The 21,526-nt window shown below is 45.0% G+C and overlaps 1 protein-coding gene across 2 annotated transcripts in view; it reads right to left on the bottom strand.

Annotated features, from left to right (window-relative positions):
• Nucleotides 1-21,526, bottom strand: part of MTNR1A (melatonin receptor 1A) — a 95,091-nt gene that overhangs the window by 19,965 nt on the left and 53,600 nt on the right. Inside the window, exon 1 of one of the 2 annotated variants that reach the window (XM_090036049.1) lies at nucleotides 821-1,019. The exons of the other annotated variant lie outside the window; for it this stretch is intronic. Within the exon in view, the coding sequence (XP_089892175.1) occupies nucleotides 821-824 (4 nt within the window). The 5' untranslated portion in view covers nucleotides 825-1,019. Of the gene's footprint in view, nucleotides 1-820; nucleotides 1,020-21,526 lie in introns of those variants that run through there. 2 annotated transcript variants of the gene reach the window in all.

Below are 21,526 nucleotides of genomic sequence, written 5' to 3'. Positions count from 1 at the left end.
GTTGCTGGACGATAAGACCTTTATAATTTCTTTTTTTAACTATTCATACCCAGCCGGATAGAAGAAAGCTGCAGTAGCAGTATATGATTACTTCATATTCATCTCTCTTTATGTTTGCCCAGACAAAAACAAACATACTGGTATTTCAAAAATGGAATTTCAAGCTTTAAATCTGCATATCAGAAAAGATTTTATTAGTTTGTCAAAGGCTGTTTTAAAAAAAATCATCTCATTGTGAACCCAAGGACCTTCAACTTCCAAAATATCCTCCAAGGACATTAAATTACAAGAGTCATTATCCCAGTTTATTAAAACAAAAGAGCAATGCCAGGCTTGTAGAAATATAAAAAATGTATTGGGAGACAGCATTGCAGTAGAGCAGGTATGAAAACATAATAGTTCCATAATCTAACCACTTTGCACTCATTGTCATAGCAAATGGAGTATTAGTGGCTACTATGACTGCAGTTATGCACCTTTATTTTATTATAGGCAAGGGTAAAAAAATCAGCTTACTGTAGCACACATTCTGCATCAAGGTACATTTGGAACAGAAAAGATGTTAGGATGCTAATTGCTGTGAGCTCCAGGTCAGAGCAACGAAGGATCAGGTTTTGTTAAGGGCCCAGCTGAGGATAAAACTGTAGGGAGAGGGAAGTGGAAAGACTAATTTGGAAAAAAAATTGGTTTACGCCTGCTTCTGTGACACCCCTTCAACCAAATTTACCACTACAATGAGCTACATAGGAAAAGAGGATGGCTAGAGTACCAATACATTGTATTAGTTTGCAAACATAGGCAGTTACTTGGCTTGGCTTACCCATGACAGAGCTACATGAGGGAAAGAATCAGGGACCCATGACTGGGGCTGTTTTGGACCTTGGTGTAGGAAAGAATCTGATAACTCCTCGATAAGCTGTAAGGTTTCTTTCTGTCAAAAAGCAAATTAAGAAAGGATCTTAGTGGGAAAATGCTGGAGCAGTGTAAATACTTATAAATCACAATTGAAAAAGGGTTTGTGTGTGACATCAACTACAGTAGTGGTTCTCAACCATTTTAGACTCAAGGCATCCCTCTATAACTTTGCTAAATTTCATGGCACCCTGGTTAAGAACTGTTGTTCTAAACTCTCAGCTTACCTACTTAATCTCCAGGCTGCCTTGCCACCATCATCACGTGTGGGGCTGGATGTGTGCAACTGCTGCAGGAGCAGGAGTTCTTGCCTCCTGTTTCGGTGTCTGCCGTCATAGACTCCTCCAGGAAGCAGACATGCATGACAGTTCCACCTAGCCACATTACCCTTGAAAGGGTCTCACAGCACCCCTGCTAGCTGCAGTGACCTAGTTGAGAATCACTGAATTTGCCTCCATACCAAAAATCCAGAAAGATAAAGTGATCTGCTACTTACAATAGCATAATACAAGCCAAGATTTAATACAACAAATGAGGCCACATTTTGCCCTCACATTTTACCTTAATCTGAAGATTTTTTTTGGTCTTATGGCCACTAGGGTACGATAAAGGGACACGGAAATTATATTGCTGCCATTTGTGATTACCTTGCTCTTGATTTTATTACTTGTGTTGCTATACAGCCCAATAGCACCAATCAGGGTTGGAACATCAGTGGACTAGGGCTAAGTACAGACAGAATAACTTCTCATGGTTCATGTGGCCAGACTCTGGAAAAGACTCCCAGTGGGAGTGGGGCAAGCACCTACCCCGGAGATCTTCAAAAGGAGGCTAGACACACAACTTACTGGGGTTATCTGACCCCAGCAGTCTTTCCTGCTCAGAGCACGGGGGCTGGACCTGATGACCTCACAAGGTCTCTTCCAGCCCTAAACTTCTGTGAATCTGTAAATGGATTCCTTGAGGATCTGTTCCAGGATTTTCTAAGGGACTGAGGTGAGACTGACAGGTCTGTAGTTCCCTGGATCCTTCTTTCCTTTCTTAAATATTGGCACTATATTTGCCTTTTTCCAGTCACCCAGGACCTCTCCTGATCACCATGAGTTTTCAAAGATGATAGCCAATCACTCTGCAATCACATCAGCCAACTCCCTCAGCACACTTGGGTGCATCCCATCCGGCCGCATGGACTAGTATACATCCAGCTTTTCTAAGTAGTACCTAACCTATTATTTCAGCACTGAGGACTACTCACTTCCTCCCCAAACTGTGTTGCCCGGTGCAGTAGTCTGAGAGCTGACCTTGCTTGTGAAGACTGAGGCAAAAAAGGCATTGAGTCTTTTCTGCATCCCCTGTTACAAAGTTGCCTCCCCATTCAAGAAGGGACCCACACTTTCCCTGATCCTCCGCTTGCTACCGACATACTTGTAGAAACCCGTTACCCTTCATATCCTTTGCTAGCTGCAACTCCAGTTGTGCTTTGGCTTTCCTGACATCATCCCTGCATGCCCGAGCAATGCTCTTATAGTCTTCCCTAGTTATTTGACCAAGTTTCCACTTCTTATAGGCTTCCTTTTTGTGATTTAGTTTGCTTAAGTTTCCTGCTAAGCCAAGCTGCCATACTTGCTTGTCTTCCTGCACTTTGGGATGGTTTGTTCCTGCACTCTCAGTAATGCTTCTTTGAAGTACAGCCAGCTCTCCTGGACTCTTGTGCCCCTCAGACTGGCTTCCCAGGGGATCCTGCCAGTGGGGTCCCCAAGTGAATCAAAGTCTGCTTTTCTGAGTCCAGGGTCCTCACTCTGCTGCTCTCCTTCCTTTCTTGAGGATCCTGAACTCTATCTAATCTCATGGTCACTGCTGCTGTGTTGTCATCCACTACTACATCCCTTACCAATTCTTCCCTGATTGTGAGCAGCAGGTCAAGAAGAGCATGGCCCCTAGTTGGCTGCTCCAGTATTTGCACCTGGAAGTTGTCCCCATCACTCTACAAAAACTTCCTGGATTGCCTGCACACTTCCATACTGCCCTCCCAGCAATGTCAGGGTGATGGAAGTCCCCCATGAGAACCAGGGCATGTAATCGGGAAACTTCGCTGTTTGAAGAAAGCCTCATCCACCATTTCCTCGTGGTCTGGTGGTGTATAGAAGACCCCCACCATAACATCACCCTTGTTGCTCCCCCTTCTGACCCTAATCCAGACCTGTTGAGTCTATGTCCAGCTTCATACTCCAGCTCTGAGCAATCATATGGCTCTTTTACATAAAGTGCAACTCCTCCCTCCTCTTCCCTCCTACCTGCCCTTCCTGAATAGTTTCTACCCATGACAGTGCTCCAGTCACACGAGCTATCCCACCAAGTCTCTGCTATGCCAATCATGTCAGTTTCATGACTGTGCAAGGACTTCCGATTCTTCCTGCTTGTTTCCCAGGCTCTGTGCATGTGTATACAGGCACTTAAGGTCACTAGTCTATTGCCCTGATTTCTCAGAAAGTATGAGCACCTCCCTTGTTGCCCCCTCCTGCTTGCTCTTCCTCCAGGTCTCCCATTTCCCCACTTACCTTGGGCCTTGGTCTCCATCCCCTGCCAAACCTAGTTTAAAGCCTGCCTCACTGGGTTAGCAAGTCTGTCTTCAAAGACACTCTTTCCTCTCTTCATCAGGTGGATTCCATCTCTTCCTAGCAATCCTTCTTCTTGGAAGAACATTTCATGACTGAAGAAGCCAAAACCCTGCTGGTGAAACCACCTGTGCAGCCAGGTGTTTATCTGCAGGATGCACCTGCTCCTGCCTAGGCCCTTTCCCTTGACTGGAAGGATCAACAAGAACACAACCTGAGCCCCAAACCTCCTCACACTTGCACACAGAGCCCTGTAGTCACTCTTGATATGCTCAAAGTCTCCCCTGGCAGTATCATTTCCCACATCGATAAGGAACATGGAGTAACAGTCAGAGGGCCAGATGAGCCTCAGTAGTCCCTCCATGACATCTCAGATCCAGGCTCGGGGCAAGCAGCAGACCTCCTGAGACAACAGGTCAGGTCAGCTGAAAGAACAGGCAAGACCAGGCTGGGAAGCAAGGGCATTACTGCCTCAGCTCTGTGACAGTGGTGGGGCAGCACTGGCCCCAGCTCAGCCAAAGTAGGCAGCACTGCCAAGGCTAGCCCTGCAAGGGAGATTAGTGGGGGTTCCAATGCATCCTTGGATACTTGCGGACTGGGACATAACTTGACTTGGGAGGGTATCTGGGACAGAAGTTCCATAGACCAGTTTAACCTAAATCAGTTAACTCTGATACTACATCCACCTGGGTTTATCTTAAATTGGGCTTGGCCATTTTGAAACTGATTCATGTGTATTGAACTTCTGTTCTCTTACAGGTTTAAACTGGTTTCCAATCACTTATACCAGTTAGTGTGCAACTTCTGTCCCTAGCCTAGGTGTTGACAGATAATATCTTAAAGGCAGTTTTAAAGCAAAACTTGGGGGGGGGGGCGACGACGACAAACTTCCGTTTACAATGAAACTGGCTGCTACTTCTGTACTCTTCTAGGGAGCTTCTCTAAAACTTCATTCTGTTTTGTCATGGATGGGGTCTGTTCCTTTTCTCTTGCCCTTCATCACCTTACCTGCTGCATGTACTTCAAAGGAATTTGGGGACAGGCCTCAGCTGATATATTCTTGTCTTTTCCATCACCTTATTACTGTTCTCTTGAGAGAGGGGGACAGTTTTATCATATGCTTCTTCTGTTATGGAGGCACTCTTGTTTCTCAGCAGCCCAGCTGCTTGCTGTTGCCAAGAGGAAAATATACTTTCTAAATAAGATGCCATTATGAGGGGACAGGGATTTTTTCTGTCATGACACAAGGATTACAAGTAGCACTGAAAATGATTTGTTTTTAATTTAGGCCATTCCTGGGTCTAGCTCTTCCTAACCCTCACATTTTTCAAGGTGAAGTTCAAGGATACTACAATGTTTTAAGGCCAATGTGAAGTCTGGTATTATTCAATTTTGAATTTCCATGCTTCCATGTAGTTAATCAGACATTTTAGCATGAATTAAACATACTGTCATTTTCTTCTTATGGGCATCAGTACATATACTTTCAGAGATTTCCACAGATGTACACTTTCCTATATATGAATATATTCTGGATTGTACACATACATAGATTTTTATAATGCAACTGAAATATTATGTTCGTATATAGTCATACTCCAAAAAGAATATCTTATGAATTTAACTATGGCCTTTATATACCTAGAAATAATTATACTTAAATTTCAAGAGCTAGAAGAATGAACTGCAAAATGTTTTTGGGAAGGGGAAGATGGATAAGTAAAAAAACACTGCTGCACTTAATTCTACATCAAGTATAAAGTTCTGTGTAACACAAGTGAAGTTGACAAGGTCTAGAAGTTGAAAAACAGGCAAGTATCACTCCAACATTATTTCACACAAATACATGGACTTTTGGATCATTTTTGTGGTGTCAAGTTTATGCCCTAGTTAATTTTAATGTGATGAAGTTAAAGAAAGAAAGTAAAATCACTGGGGGCATTGGATTTTACTGTGTGTGTCTTCCAGTTGCTCTGAGAGTATATTTACTGACCAACAAAATAACTCTTTCACCAGCATGGTGGTACACTTTTTCACCTGTACCATTTGGCCAACTGGGTAAGGGACTTAAAAGAAACCAACAACTACTTTTAATCTACAAACTAAAAAAAAAAGTTATATTTATATTTTGTGTAAGAACTATTACTATTCACAGATTCTTTTACTCACAGAAATCAAAACCTACCTTAAGGAAGGTAAGTGACATTATCTACCCTGTACAAAATGGGAAATTGAAGCTCAGAGAGCTTTAATTACTTACCCAGTGACAAAGCAGCACCTGTCACCTGGGTTTCTTACTCATGATCTGTTCACTAAGATACGTGTCTCAATAATGAAATTGATACTGAAATCCTGGTTTCAAGAAGCCAATGGTAAAATTTCCACTGACTTCACTAGGGCCAGGATTTCATTTTAGATTCTTTATACCACTGCAAAACCAAGGTCTGCCAGAAGATAAGATGAAGTATAAGTTTCAGTTGGTTGCATCTGTTGTCCTTAATCTTGTTTCATTACCCCAGTTACCAAGAAGCAGTGAGACCAGAGTTTATGGAATTTCAGAACAGTGTTCTAATGATAAGAGTACAATATGCTCAGAAGCAACAAAAATAAAATGATAGATTTTGCTCAGTTATGTGCCCATCTTTTTTATGTCTGTTTGAAATGTCTTTATAAGCAGTAGCCTTGGGATGGATAAATATAATAATAAAATATTAAAAAACCCACAGCATGTTCTATTTAAAAAATAAATGAACCAAAACACTTGTTGTTGTTTCATGTACAAATGTAGTATTCTGTGAATGGAATCAACTTGTCTGCACCAAACCTAGGTTAGGAAAAAATAAAGACACAGTACATTCGTTAACATGTACTTCTGAGTTAATGAGGGGGTTAAATTCAAAACCAAGAGAAAAAAACCTTACTCCTCCAGTCCTCCTGAATGAGGTTAACACACACAAAATAGCCACTTTAACTGAGACTAAGACATTTTTCCTTCTGGTTTGGGTGTATGACCTATTAGCACCCATACAAAATAACCCTGAATTCACTGAGACAGAATCAGAATGCTGGAAACTGGTGTTTCAGAGATCTGAAGAACATATATAGGTGAGTTCCCAAGTCTCCCAATCTACAGTATGGATGGCATAATGGGTCACAGAACTCACTGATACCTAGCTACCAAGGTCACTGACAGACTTGGAAACCCCCCCCAAAAGTGGAGCATTATTTTCAGCTCAGCATGCTGCCACACTGAGCACAGCACATGCCCAGAAGAGGAACTGCATTAGTTTGACCCAGCTTCCCAGCATCTCTATGGATTGTGTGCTTCAGCGGGGCTTCTTGGCACTTTCATCTGAGAGCTGAAATCAGAACCTTTGATGCCAGCTAGAACATGTCCTGCTTTTCACTTCTCATTTTTGTGGCTGGATTATTGGTAGAGAGGTAGCAATTACTGCAGATACCTGCCTGAAATGCAGAATTTGCTAAAAGGCTTTGTCCCTGAAGGTCTCAGAGAACTGCAGTGTTTTAAGCTGGGTGTTTCTACCATTCAGGATCTCAAGCAGCAGAAGAAACTGAAGCTACTACTTGTCTGTCAGTTCAAGGGAACGTATCCAAATTGGCCTTTAGGAGGCACTTAGGACCCCCTTTCTGTTCTTCTGAAGGGAAGAATTAAGTTGCAGAATGGTGAGTTTCAAGGAACATGTTGTAAATCAAGAAATTACAAGGATCCACATTAGAACAGGCCTTTTTTACTTCTTTAATTCTTATTACTGCTTCATCTTCTTTCTTCTTATATTTTTCTACCTTCTTCATTCAGGCTGAGGAGCTGAAAGAGAGAGAGAGAAAAAACAAACAAACCATGGGGGCTGCTGAAGGTGACTCATAATTTCAGAACACACAATAAACCCAAAATGGTGGGGGAGGCATCCTGGAATAGATACCTACCATTTGTGATAGCTTTTTTGCTTCCTTCCTTCTTGGTACTGATATACTGCTGAGGGTTGTAGATAGGGAAAGGAGAACTTCTGAACAAAAATACATCATAGTCACATTTGTACTAGGTAAAGACAGCATAATATTGAGAACCCCAAATTAGTTCCTGTCATGTAGCTAAAAGGGAATGGTACCTTTCTCAATAGTCTGTCAAGTTAGGGTGAATTTGACTGCATTTCTCAAGAAATGCACACTAGGAGTTGTATACCTGTTGTAAAGTATATGTTGTAAATCTGAGAACTTGATTTTGTAAATACATGCAAGATGTTGTTCCAGCCTGAGACTTTATAATGATCACTTTGTTAAAGCTATTTTAAAAATATTTGTCAAACCAAAGTATTAGTGTATGCTCTAACTCAGGGGTTGTCAACTGGGGGTACACATACTGTCACAGGTACTTGAGAAGGCCCTTGGGGGTACGTGTGAGCAGGTGGAGACCAAGCACTGCCATACGCCATCCCATGCTGCTGCATAGGTGCCAGACACTGGACGCAGGGGAAGCTCACATGTGGCGCCTGCTGCCACTCCACACCCTCCCATGTTTGGCCATGCGCCACCCCTGCAGCTGCCAGGGGTACGCTGATCCAAAAAGGCCGAAAACCCCTGCTCTAGCTAAAGTATAAAAAAACCTATAAGAGCTTCAGATCAGGCAGGTGTCTTACTCTTAAGTGTCAAGTTGTACCTGGGCTTTCACAGGTGTATTAGATAGGATTCAGGACTCAAGGAGCTGCCTATCTATGCCCTTGCATTCTTATGTAAAGACCAATCACCGTGATACTGAAAAAAAATCCACTGTTACATGTTAGCATAGGGGCGGGCAACTATATTTCGGGCAGAGGGCGCTTACCAAGTTGTGGCAAGCTGTTGAGGGCCACATGGGTAGCCCTGCCCCTTGACAGGTGCCCCGCCCCCTGGTCACCATCTTGGGACCAATACTGGTGGGGTCCAGAGCAGGGCACAGGCTGGCAGGGGTCTGTGGAGCCGGGCTGGACTGCACCAGCAGAGAAAGCAGGGAGCTGGCCCGGCTCCATAGATCCCCTGCCAGCCAGGACCCTGTACTCCTGCTGCCCTGCTCTGGACCCTGCTGGCGCTGGCCCTGGAACACAGGTGCAGGCCCTGCTCCTGCACCTGCTCACTCCCAATGCCCCCCAATCCCCATGGTACAGGTGGGGGGCCGTGTGCAGCCCTGATCCCCTGCTCCCTGGCAGAGAAGGGGCTGGTGTTGAGCACAGGGGAAAGGCAACCCCTCGCCTGCCCTGTGACCCGCACTCCCTGCTGCAGCCGCTTGCAGCCTGCACAGGGCTGTCCCGAGCAGGCACAGGCAGCCGCATACAGGCTGCGAGCAGCTGCAGCATGGGGCACCGGCCACGAGGTAGGCAAGGGGATGCTTTCTCCCCCCTGACGCTCAGCACCAGGTTGTAACCTGCCCCTGCTGCCAGCCTGGGCCCTGTGTGGCTCTGGGCTCTCCCGTCACAGCTTTGCCCCCCCACTTGCTGTGCCATGCAGTGTTTGCTGCTGTTGCCCCCTTGTGCGCTGGGCAACAGCAGCAAATGCTGCCCAGTGTGGCAAGTAGGGGGGGTTGCAGCTGCTGCTGCCATAGAGCATCCCTGACAGGCGAACCTGGAGCCACACAGGGTCCAAGCTGGCAGCAAGGGTGGGTTACAAGCTGGTGCGGAGCACAGGGAAAAGCGGCCCATCCCCCACCCCATGGCAGTTGCTCCCTGCTCCAGCCACTCGCAGCCTGCCTGGGGCTGCCTGTGCCTGCTCCAGGCATGGGACAGGGGAGCTGCCACTTTGCCCTGCACTTTGCACCAGCTTGTCACCTGCCCTCCCTCATCTCCCCTTACTTAAGCTTCCTGCGCCAGGGCAGTCACATGGTCCCAGGCCAGAAGCCTCTGCTGGGGCTTCCTGCTTGGAGAGCCCGGCCAGGCAAGCCCTGCTGTTGAAGGAGCCCTCCAGGGCTTCCCTTGGGTCCTACTGTCCTTGGTTCCTGTCATCTTTGACAGGAACCAAGGAGAGATCAATTTTAATTTTCTGAATTTTTTTAGGAGCCCCACAGCCAGGACAGAGTGGTCTTGTGGGCTGCATCTGGCCCGCAGACCGTATTTTGCCCACCCCTGTGTTAGCATCTAGCAGCAATAAGGGCCCCAAAGAGGACGGGTACATACAGGATGAGAGTTGAGCCATTGCTTTGCCAACAACTTCAAAAGAAGTGGTACTGCTTAGGTGTAAGAGGTACAGGATTTACTTGGCAGCAGATCTGAGAGCTAGAATTTCTCTTGCAGTTCTTCCTATGAGTCCTCTCTCTATATCCCTCCCTAGCACCACTTAATAGTAAGAATATGTTGGGCCTGAATGTCAACTTGGGTAAATCAACACAATTCCAATTACTTTAATAAAGCTATGTGGGTTTACAAGAGCTGAGTGCGTAGCAGTTTAAGTCTGATACGATTTTACCAAACATTTTGATAATGTTTTTTAAACAGCAGATGAAGAAATGGGAAAACTGCCACAGCAGTCTTAAATCCTTAAATATATGTATGCCAAGGGGTGGATCCAGATGGGGTGCAGTGGCATGGTTGAAACCCTGCTTTCAGTGCATGAGCGGCTTAAAGTCCCTGAAGCAGGTAAGAGTCTTCCCCCAGTTTCTCCCATCCTCCATATGCTGCTTCCACCTCTGCCTGGTATTGGGGGTGAGGGGGATGACTTCAGAATCACTCTTGCCCTACTCCTGCCAGGCTGCACAGGAAGTGGGCCTCCGATCTCTACCTAGTTTCCTAGGTGTTCCCTGCACAGAAAAGTGGAACCTGCTCACCAGCACCATGGTCTCTGGCCAAGCCCAGGTCCCCAAAGCAGCTGTTCCCCATAGCCTCAACTGGAATGGGACTCCCCTTCCTAAGTCCAGAGGAATCAGTACAGAGGGGGAAAGGGTAGGGTGCTAAGAGCAAGGAGGGGGAAAATTCTTACATAATTCAAGGGTGTAAAAAAATTCCTGTGGTATGGTCTGCCTGCCCCAGTGAGATAGGGAAGCTGACAGCAGGGGGTTGTAGCCAATCTACAGTGCCAGTTGATGCTCCCTCACCCATTTTTTAAAAGCCTGGAATAACCTACAAGTATGCCCAAGGTACAGAATTTGACCTGATCTGCTAAATCCCTCTCTTAATACATTTTGGAGATGAAGTTCAACAAGGACACGTGCAATGTCCTGCACATAGGACAGAACAAGCCCATGCACCAGTACTGGCTGGGCAACAGCTCTGCAATGCTGAATATGAGCCAGCAGAGTGCCTTTGTTACCAAGGCTAAGGTCATACTGGGCTGCATTGATAGTAGAGCTGTGAAAAGCTTTGAGAAGCTGTGAGAAGATTTGATTCAATGGAGATTTGTTCTGATTAGGCGGCCAAATCTCTGAATTGAATCAGGAGACCCATTAATCTCTCCGAATTTAGTCTATTCAGAGAGATTCAGAAAGAGTCAATGATTCAGACACAGACACAGCTTTACATGTTTTTTTCTACATACCTCAAGGTAACAGGCAGCTCATGAATGCTGAGATGCTGGGAGAGATGCAGCACCCCAAGGGAATGTGGGGGTTCCCCAGTGCGCTCGGCAGCAGACCCAGAAGTGAACCAGAAGCACTTCCAGTCCACTCCCAGGTCTGCCAGGAAGCATGCAGGGGACCTCCCCCTTTGCCCCCTGGCTCGGCGACTGGTGCCTCCTGGGTCTGGGGGGGGCACCTGGAATCCCCCTGCAGCCAACTGCCAAACTGGGAGGGCGCAGGAGGGTCTCCTGCATGTTCAGTGGCAGACCTGGAAGTACTTCCGGTACACTTCTGGATTCACTGCTGAGCACATGGGGGGGGGCCCCCGTGCTCCTGTGGGACACTCCATCCTTCCCAGCATTGCAGCACTCAAGAGCCTCACCTGGTACCTTGAGGTATGTAGAAAAAACATTTAAAGCTGTGTCTATGGCCAAATCGCCGATTCTCTGAATCAGCATTGAATTTTCAGATTTGGATTCGGCCAAATTGAAAATTGGGAGAGTGACCTAAATCAACAAATCAAATCTCTGTCCCAGATTTGGGCCAAATCTGAATCCGAATCAAATACAGCCTGTTTCACACACTCCTAATTGAAAGGTGTCCAACAGAGGGCAACAAAAATGGTGAGGGGGCTGGGGCACATGACTTATGAGGAAAGACCAAGGGAACTGGGGTTATTTAGTCTAGAGAAGAGGAGATTGAGAAGGGACTTAATAGTAGCCTTCAACTCATCAAAGAAAAAAGCACAGGCTCAGGGGGGACCTGGTGGCTGCCTACAAGTATATAAGGGGTGTACATCAGGATCTGGGGGAATGCCTGTTCACCAGAGCACCCCATGGAATGACAAGGTCAAACAGTCACAAACTCCTTCAAGACCGTTTCAGGCTGGACATAAGAAAGAACTTTACTGTCCGAGCCCCCAAGGCCTCTGCTGTCAGAGGTGGTGCAAACACCTATTCTGGACTCCTTTAAGAGTCAATTGCATGTTTATTGTGGTAGGATCCTGTGACACCAGTTGACTTCCTGCCCCTGGGGCAGGGGGCTGGACTCGATGATCTTCGGGATCCCTTCCACCCCTAATGTCTATTAAATCTATGAACTACCTGAGGAGGGTTCGAAAGAGGATGGAGCTAGACAGTTCTCAGTAGTGGCAGATGACAGAACAAGGAGCAACAGTCTTAAGTTGCCACAAGGGACATTTAGGTTAGATATTAGGAAGAATTTTCTCACTAGGAGAGTAGTAAAACACTGGAACAGGTTATCCAGAGAGGTGGTGGAAGCTCCATCTTTCAAGCTTTTCAAAACCCAGCTAGACAAAGCTTTGGCTGGGATGAGCTAGTTGAGAATGGTCCTGCTCTGAACAGGGGGTTGGACGAGATGACCTCTTAAGGTCCATTCCAAATCTAACTTTTTACGATTCTAAACTTTGATGACAGAGGGAAGATATTCAGGACCACAACTAATCCAATCTGGAATGAATTATACTCATGGAAATTTAACATAATATCAAAGATCCTTCATTAAGTAAAACTTGTTATAGATTAGAATTCTTAAGTAATTTTTTGAAGATATAAACTAGCACATCTGATGGTAGAAGTTTATCCTAATTTTGGAGAGCTCAAAGCTACTTAGGAGACGTTCTGTATTGCCAACCACAGCCATTTTAGGAATACACTCTTTTAATCCAAAAATGCTATTAATTCCATGAATAATTTCCCCCATAAGAAGATTCCTGCTGCTCTATAAGCTTTTAATTTACATTTGTAATATACTGAACCCCCCCCCCATAAACCTTTAAGCTCTGCATTAAAAGATATGGTAAGATCTTCTTCCAGGCACTTGTTTTCTCATGCAATAAATTACCCACAGTATTTATGTACCTGCCAAGATCCATTTATTTGAAGTGAAACTAATAGCTGGCATCCTCTCAAAATTCAATTGCTCTAAGAAAAGTAAAGTATAAAATAATGTTGACATATCTAAAAAGGAACTTGTTGTTTGATTTTTTTAAAGTGGTGTATCAAAGGTAAAATTGTAGATTTATTGAAGGCAAAATTCAGCACATTTAGTTGTTTTAAGCATGCTGAGTGGAACCAGAAATGCATTGAGTTACTCTCACCTCTGAATGCTTGACTGAGCAACTTAATCTGACATCTGCATTTGCAAATGGGTTCATAAGTATGTATGAAGAGGTAAATAACTCTGGAAGGTAACTAAAGCTGCTGAGAAATGAAATTATATATTGATACTGATTTAGCATTAAGGAAATCTATATTTTTCGTGTGTGAAAAAAACCTCTTAATATCCTTGTCAGATAGTTTAACATTTACTGTACAAAAACTGCCAACTATGGAACATTTTTCCACAACAGTTCAAAATCCATGGTGAAATGACAATATGGGTGTGTTACAGGCAACCCAGTTAATACTTGCCCTGTCTTCATGATTCTTTTTAAAACTCAAGCTAGACTGAGGTGTCAGTAGAAATAGCTTTAAGTGCACCAAGTAGTAGATGTGCATGCCTTCAATAGATCTCTTGTTGTGCTAGAGACAGAGAGAGTAATTTACAGTCCACAATAAAGGAGGTGGCACACTCATACAGTTTACCTACTAACAAGGACACAGCTATGGTCTTGACATATACTTGTACTCCCTAATAAACATCTGTCAGAAACAGTTTCAGTATAAATTGGCCATGCCCTGAGTCAAGGGGATGATGGACAAGGTGCCTTCCAGCTCTATTTTCTAGGATTCTATGATTCTGTCTGTCCAAGACCCAGTTCAGTTGTTCCTGGTTTGGTGGCGGGGAGGGGGAGATTTGCTACTGTTGCCCAGCACAGCAAGCAGCGGGGGCCACAGTCATTATTTTTGCCCAAGCACTGGAGTTGCAATTTAGGTATCAAAGGCTATAAGAAAGGCTATACAGCTGTCATTGCATTTAGTGCAATATAGCATTTGTCTTGTTTAAACAAAGTTAACATCACTTTATATAACAGATGTCTAATTGGTAAAGAGTAATTCAAAAGAGAGATTTGATCATTAAATTGTAATTGCTAATTGATTAATTTGAATAAAAAGAGGAATATCTATCTGCATTATACAGTATATAGTATCACATGTCTTTAATGTGCTTTTAGTCATCTGCCCTGGAGTATCAATTGAAATGGAGCTCCCAAATCCCCAGTGTTTTTCTATGACACAGTATACCAAATCAAACAGTAGACAGACAAGTCCCTCAGCCCAGCCTTAATGTGCTGATGCTAGAATTATATGGAACAAATATATTTTCCAAGTCAAACTGAAGAAATTGGCAGAATAAAATTAAGCTTTACAAGATAATTTTATTTTGAATAAGTTGGCTTACAGTTTTGCACTAAAATGGAATGCTTATATTTTTGACCTATCTAACCTTCAGAGAGCTGCATGGTTTTTCACTTAGATCAACCTAACTAGGACTCTAAAGTTAGGTACAGAAGTCACACAAACTGGTATAAGTGACTAGAAACCAGTCTAAACCTGTAACAAAACAGAAGTTGAGTATACATAGACTCATTTCAAAATGGTGGGATCCAGTTTAAAATAGACCCGGATGAATATAGTAACCGATTAATCAGTTTAGGTTAGATCAGTCTATTGAACTTCTGTGGCAGATCCCCTACTGACTCAAGTTAACTTGCAGTACCCTGGCATCCCAGAATGCTTTGCAGCTTCCTCCACTAACCCCTGCTTGTAGGGTGGGTGGGCTAGCCTTGGCCCACACTCATTTGCCCCTGAGCTCCAAAGGCTCTGCTCCCTAGCCCTGTGTCCTGCCTGTACGTCAGCCAGGCCATGCAGTGGGGGTGAAGAGGAAGGAGGGGAGGAAGGGGGGAAGAGGAGAAGAAGGGGGAGGAGGGGAGGAAGGGGAGAAAGGAGGACCTGCCTCCACCCTGCCCCTCCCCTCCCCACGTGACCCACCAGAACCATTGGAGAGACACACTAGCAACTGCAATTGTTGATTTTGTTCTTCCCCAAAATCATTTCATGTTTTATATTTAATTGATGGTATTATCAAAGTGATTTTGCCAACCCCAAGATAATAATAATAAATGACACACTAAACTGAAGTAGTAAACCTCTAGTTCATTGGCTCTCAGCCTTTTTAAAATCAAGGCATCTCTCATTTGACTCAAGGAACCCCCTAGAAAATGTCAGTTCCTAGGATTCACTAGTATTTTGACTACAGGAAAAATAGTAGAGCACCTCTTATGTTGTAAAGAACTCAGAAAGACAACAACAGGCCAGAAAGGATTCCATGGTATGAAAAACAATCTGAAATCTTTGGGTTCATCTAGGGAATCCTATGCAGGTATTTTCACAGCGCTAATATTGTATGACACCCTTAAAAGGATTTTCAGCACCCTAGTTGAGAATCACTGCTCTGATGAAGTAGCAAATAGCAAGATTTTGCTTTTTTTTCCCCTTAAGCAAGTAGGTTTCACACCCAGTAGCCAAAAAAAGCGTCAACAAGATGACATATTTCATGTCAACTGAACCAAAATAAGCAGAAAGAAACATTTACTCTCTATTCATGCAGTCACTCTTACATAGCCTGACAATATTTACCTCTCCCAGTAAAAATACAGCATAAAAACTGAAAGTATGAACATGGGAATTTGTTAGGACTGAAAACAAGAGGGAAAATAATAACTACAACTTTCTGTCAAAACATTTACCTTAATAAAAATGGGAGCATTTATAACAAAATTCAGCAAAAAATATTCTTAGCCAGACAACTTAAAGATATATAGACAGACATTAATATAATTAAGTACACACAAACACATGCTTGAAATGGATAACGGGATTCAAAGAGTACATGCAGTAACTACCATAATGATATACAAAATAAAATGACCTGTCTAGGTCACTGTGTTCATAATCCTCGGGGAAAATGAAGTAGTGCTATTTTGTATCGGTAATTTAGAACCAAATGGTAAACCTTTTGGAAGTGTGCAAGCTACATAACATTTTAAATTAAAGTAACAGACTCTTTATAAATATTGAGATAAATAATGGGATTCATAAAAAAGGTATAATAACTACAAGAATATTATATAAAATCTATAAATTCAGGTCACTGAGTTTACATTCTGGTGGAACAGAAAGGTAATATTTTATATCAGTAAGTTAGAATAAAGTGTCAAATCTTTTGCTAATGTATAAGCAGTGTTGCAAACATATTAAAGTATCTTTATTGCTACTGAAAAGGTGGTAGGAATTTTCTATTTAGAAAATTATCATTTTATGAAAAATTAGATCAATACAAAGATAAGACTATGAGCTCTACAAGATACCATGAATTACTGGATACCCTCCACTTCTGCTGATTATAATGGGGATTAGAAAGACCTAGCTAGTATTAAGTATCTATTGGGATGGACCCTATAAATATTCTCTGCTGTAGACAGCACCTTAGAACTAATGTCACTTTTTTTTCTACTGCAGTTAAAACTTGCTCTCCCTCCTTCTCCACACAAAAATAAAACCGGACAAAATCAGAAAATTAGTCCACATGGAAAATGTACTGAAAAAGATAGTATGTAATACCTTTATTTTACATTTTCTGCTCAATGCATATAAATTATAGGAGCTGATGAAGTAGTTCGTTGCCTACAAAAGCTCATGCCTCAGTGCACCAGTTAGTCTCCAAGAATGTAAGCAGACATCTCATTTGTCCTGGGAAAAAGGCATTTTGTGCCACAACTGAAGAGTTGGGTTTTTTCCTGCAGCCCAACTGCAGTGAGTTTACTGTCTCACTTCAGGTCCCACCAAGTATTCAGGATAAAACATGTTATTGGTCTTTCCTGGGACACCACAGTATGCATCTGTAAGGTTATCACAGGGTCATTCCCTAATGAACAGGCCAGGATGTGTGCTCTTGCTTGCCACCTGGGTGACTGGGGGAGCAAGGGCAATGGAACTTGGAAGTATGTAAATGACTGCGCTGCTCCTCTTCTGTTCTGGGCTGAAACCTCAGGCAAATCAGGACCATGTCAAATCTGACATCCATTTACCACCTTAGGTGCCATCCTGCCCTACCTTCTACTTAACTTCAGATTAACTGTGTCCAAACTATTGTAAATAGTAACTTCAAGATAATTTTACTAATTCTGTGATTCAATACTGAATTTTTAATATGGAAAAATGAAAAAAGAAGAGAAGAAAAGTTATGGAAAAAGGTGCAAAGAAGGAAAAAAAATATACCCACACCATCTGCTTCTGTGGCAGGGCACTCTTTGTGCCCGCCACTTTAAGAGCCTGGAGCCGGCAGCTGCCAGGTGCCTGATGAGGGCAGCCATTTTGAACTGAAGACTGCCCATATAAACAGGACAGTTCTGCTGTGAGAGGCCAGGCAACAACATTGCCTGGCTGGAGAGCTGCTGGTATCATCAGAGGTAAGGGAGGAGATGTAGAGGATGGTAAGGAGGCTCCTGGTCCTGGGCATGACCTAAAACTGCACCTGCCGGGAGTGGGTGGCCTGGTGAGGCTTCCAGTGGCGTGGGAGCCCCCAGGAAATGCCAGGCCAGTTAATACCCTGGTGAAAGGTGGGTTGGAGTGCCTTAACCCCTAGCTCCCACAACCGGGTGGGTTACCCCTTGTTCGGAGGGTCTGGAAGGTGGACCCCAGAGGAAGAGTGTGAGGCCATGGACTCTCAAACCTGTCTGATGTTTCCCTCAACTGGTCAATGCTGGGGCCAGGACCAGAAGGGTCAAAGGGCCAAGGAGCCTACCGTGAGGAATGCCTAAGACCCGAGGGCCTAGGGTTCTGACTGGCCTGGGGATAGGCTAGGGCTAGTAGCCCAAGGTCCCAGGGGGGATGGACTACACCTGTGAGGGGGAAGCAGCTCAGGGAGCCAGGTTGCTGAGAATGAAGGTGGATCAGGCCGCCAGAATGGAGGGTGATGATGAGAACATCTAGATGCCATCTGTGAGGCTTGGGCTGCAGTACAGGGGAGGAAAGGAGCCGTAGATAGCACCCCCTGGCATAGGGGCAGGAAACGGGCAATCTCCTGCTTAATTACATCAATGAGCTAATTAACAACAAGGCATGGTGGGTGAGAAGGCGAGCGGTTATTCCAGAAACAGGTGGGCAGGCCGCAGATAAATCGGCTCTGAGATGGTCCCCTGTTACAGCTTCCTAATGGAAAGAATATTAGTTGCATAGTGGGAGATACTAAACAATATGAATTTTAAAAATTGCTTTAAATAGACCTGGTCAAATACTGCGCTAGATTAAAATAATTAATGGAAAATATTTTATTTTACAAATCAAGTTCGGAAAAGGGCTTCAAATTAGAATCCAGATTTGTATCTAGAATTTTGTAGATAAAAGATACTGGTAAAATGTTAATAACAAAACTTTGATTTCTTTCACAAAAACTTGTTCTGGACCAAATTGTGTTATTTTGCTGACTCTTCCTTCATACATTTGTACATTCTTCCTTCAGCTTTGTAGACAAAGTAATCATAGTTTCATAGTTTCTAGGGTTGGAAGGGACCTGAGCAGATCATCTAGTCCGACCCCCTGCCATGGCAGGAAAGAATACTGGGGTCAAACAACCACAGCAAGATGTGCATCTAACCTCCTCTTAAACACCCCCAGGGTAAAAGCCTGCACCACTTCTCTTGGAAGTTGGTTCCAGACCCTAGCCGCCCTGACCGTGAAGTAGCGCCTCCTGATGTCTAACCTAAACCTACCCTCTGCCAGCTTGTGACCGTTATTCCTGGTCACTCTTGGCAGTGCTTGGGGGAACAGTGACTCCCCCAATGCTTGCTGATCCCCCCTGACTAGTTTATAACAGGCCACAAGATCCCCCCTCAGTTTTCTCTTTTGGAGGCTGAACAGGTTCAGGTCCCGTAGCCTCTCCTCATAGGGCCTGCCCTGTTGTCCCCTGATCATATGAGTGGCCCTCCTTTGGACCCTCTCCATGCTGTCGACATCCCTCTTGAAGTGTGGCGCCCAGAACTGGACGCAGTACTCCAGCTGCGGCCTGACCAGTGCTGCATAGAGGGGGAGGATCACCTCCTTGGACCTGCTCGAGATGCATCTGTGGATGCATGACAAGGTACGGTTGGCCTTCCTGACTGCATCCCCACACTGCCGGCCCATGTTCGTCTTGGAGTCAATGATGACTCCAAGATCCTTTTCCGCTTCTGTACTGACAAGAAGGGAGTTCCCCAACCTGTAGGTATGGTGCCGGTTGTTCCTCCCCAGGTGCATCACTTTGCACTTGTCTGTGTTGAATCCCATCCTGTTCTCATCTGCCCACCCTTGTAACCTGTCTAGGTCCGATTGTAGCCTATTGCTCCCTTCTAGCGTGCCTGCATCCCCCCACATCTTAGTGTCATCAGCAAATTTGAACAGGGTGCTTTTTACCCCCTTGTCCAAGTCACTTTTGAAGATGTTGAACAGTGTGGGCCCAAGGACTGAGCCCTGCAGAACCCCACTGCCCACATCCCTCCAGGCTGAAAATGATCCATCCACCACCACTCTCTGGCTGCGGTCCTCCAGCCAGTTGGTGACCCAATTGACTGTGTGGGTGTCGACACCACAGCCCCCCAGTTTCTTAACGAGAACAGGGTGAGAGACAGTTTCAAAGACCTTCCGAAAGTCCAGGAAGACTGTCCACTGCTACCCCTGCATCTAATGATTTGGTGATCTGATCATAGAAGGCCACCAGGTTGGTCTGACAGGATCTGCCACTGATGAACCCGTGTTGGTTGCCCCTAAGCATGATATCTCCTGCTGGCCCCCATGGATGTGTGACAGCATAATGTTCTCGAACAGCTTGCCTTGGATCGAAGTAAGACTAACTGGTCTATAGTTTCCCGGGTCCTCCTTCTTCCCCTTTTTGAAGATGGGAACCACGTTGGCCCTCTTCCAGTCCTCTGGCACCACACCAGAGCACCATGAGTGCTTGTAAAGCCGCGCCGGGGTCCTGCAATGACCTCAGCCAATTGCTTTAGTACTTTAGGGTGGAGATCGTCCGGACCAGCTGACTTGAATACGTCCAGTCCCTCCAGAAGCTCCCTAACTAGTTCCTCACTAATCCTTGGTCCAGGTGTGCCTCCCCTGGGGCCTGAGGAGTGCCCAGCGGGGGGGTGGCTGTTCCGGTCCCTGCTTAGGTAGATGGAGGCAAAGAAATCGTTATGTATGTTGGCTTTATCATCTGCTGTGACGACCAAATTTCCTAACATGTCCTGCAGGGGCCCCACATTACCTGGAACCTTCTTTTTACCCCTATGTATTTAAAGAAGGACTTCTTATTGTCCTTTATCCGGGAAGCTAGTCCCAGTTCCATCTCTGCCTTGGCCTTCCTGACTGCCCCCCTACATCCCCGAGCAACTGCAGTATAGTCATCCCTGGTGATGTCCCCTCTTTCCCACTGGGGGTATGCCTCCCTTTTAGCTAGGAGACATTCCTGGATGCTTTTGGTGAGCCATGGAGGCTTGTGTACCCACCTGCTCCCTTTGATCCTCATTGGGATTATCTCTCTTTGGGCTTGGAGGATCGTCTCCTTAAGCAGTGACCACTCTCCTTGGACACCTGGCTCCCCTCCCCTCTGGGACCTCAGTGCATCCCTGACTATTCTCCTTAGCTCGGTGAAGTTTGCCCTCCTGAAATCTAGGGCTGCTGCCTTGCTGCAGGCCTTTGCCACCTTGCACTGGATGGTGAATTCCAGCAGGCGATGATCGCTGTCGTCCAGGTGGTCGAGCACCCGCAGCCCCCTCACCAGGTCATCACCCGTGGCCAGCACCAGGTCCAACAAGGCGTCTCCCTTGGTGGGGCTGTGCACCTCCTGGGTTAGATGGAGGTCCTGCACTCTGGCCAAGAACTTACGTGAGCGTTCAGACCTGGCTGACTGCTCTTCCCAGCAGATGTCCGGGAAGTTCAGGTCCCCCATGACTACCACATCCTTAGACTTCACTACCTCTGTGAGCTGACCTAAGAATTCTTGGTCGAGCTCTTCCCCTTGTTTGGGAGATCTGTAGTAGACCCCCACTGTTAAGTCTCTTTCCCCTCGACTGCTCTGTAATCTAACCCAAATCACTTCAGAGTGCCCTTCCTCTGATTCTTTATTGATGAGGATGTGTATTCCTCCTTAATATAGAGTGCCACGCCCCCACTTTTCCTCCCTGTCCTTTCCCTCCTGCACAACCTATAGCCCTTGACATTAACCGCCCCATCGTGTGTTGAGTCCCACCATACGAGTCTCTCATTCCCATGGAGAAAACAGAAACTATCCTTGAAATCATTCATTTCTCTCCTTTTCTAAGTCTTTTCCATATTCACTTTTCACAATCATTTTTTCTACATCTGAGGCTGTTGACAAATATTTAACATATTTAGATACTTATTTGCATTATTATTTGCAATGTATGTATCCGATGGCTTCACTTGAGATCAGAGACCCTATTGCATGAGAC

This window comes from Crocodylus siamensis, chromosome 2, assembly GCF_052110815.1.
Source record: "Crocodylus siamensis isolate JL-2025a chromosome 2, ASM5211081v1, whole genome shotgun sequence".
Lineage (NCBI taxonomy): Eukaryota > Metazoa > Chordata > Crocodylia > Crocodylidae > Crocodylus > Crocodylus siamensis.
The sequence above is the reverse complement of the archived record's forward strand: the minus strand, read 5'-3'. Positions and strand labels throughout refer to the sequence as shown.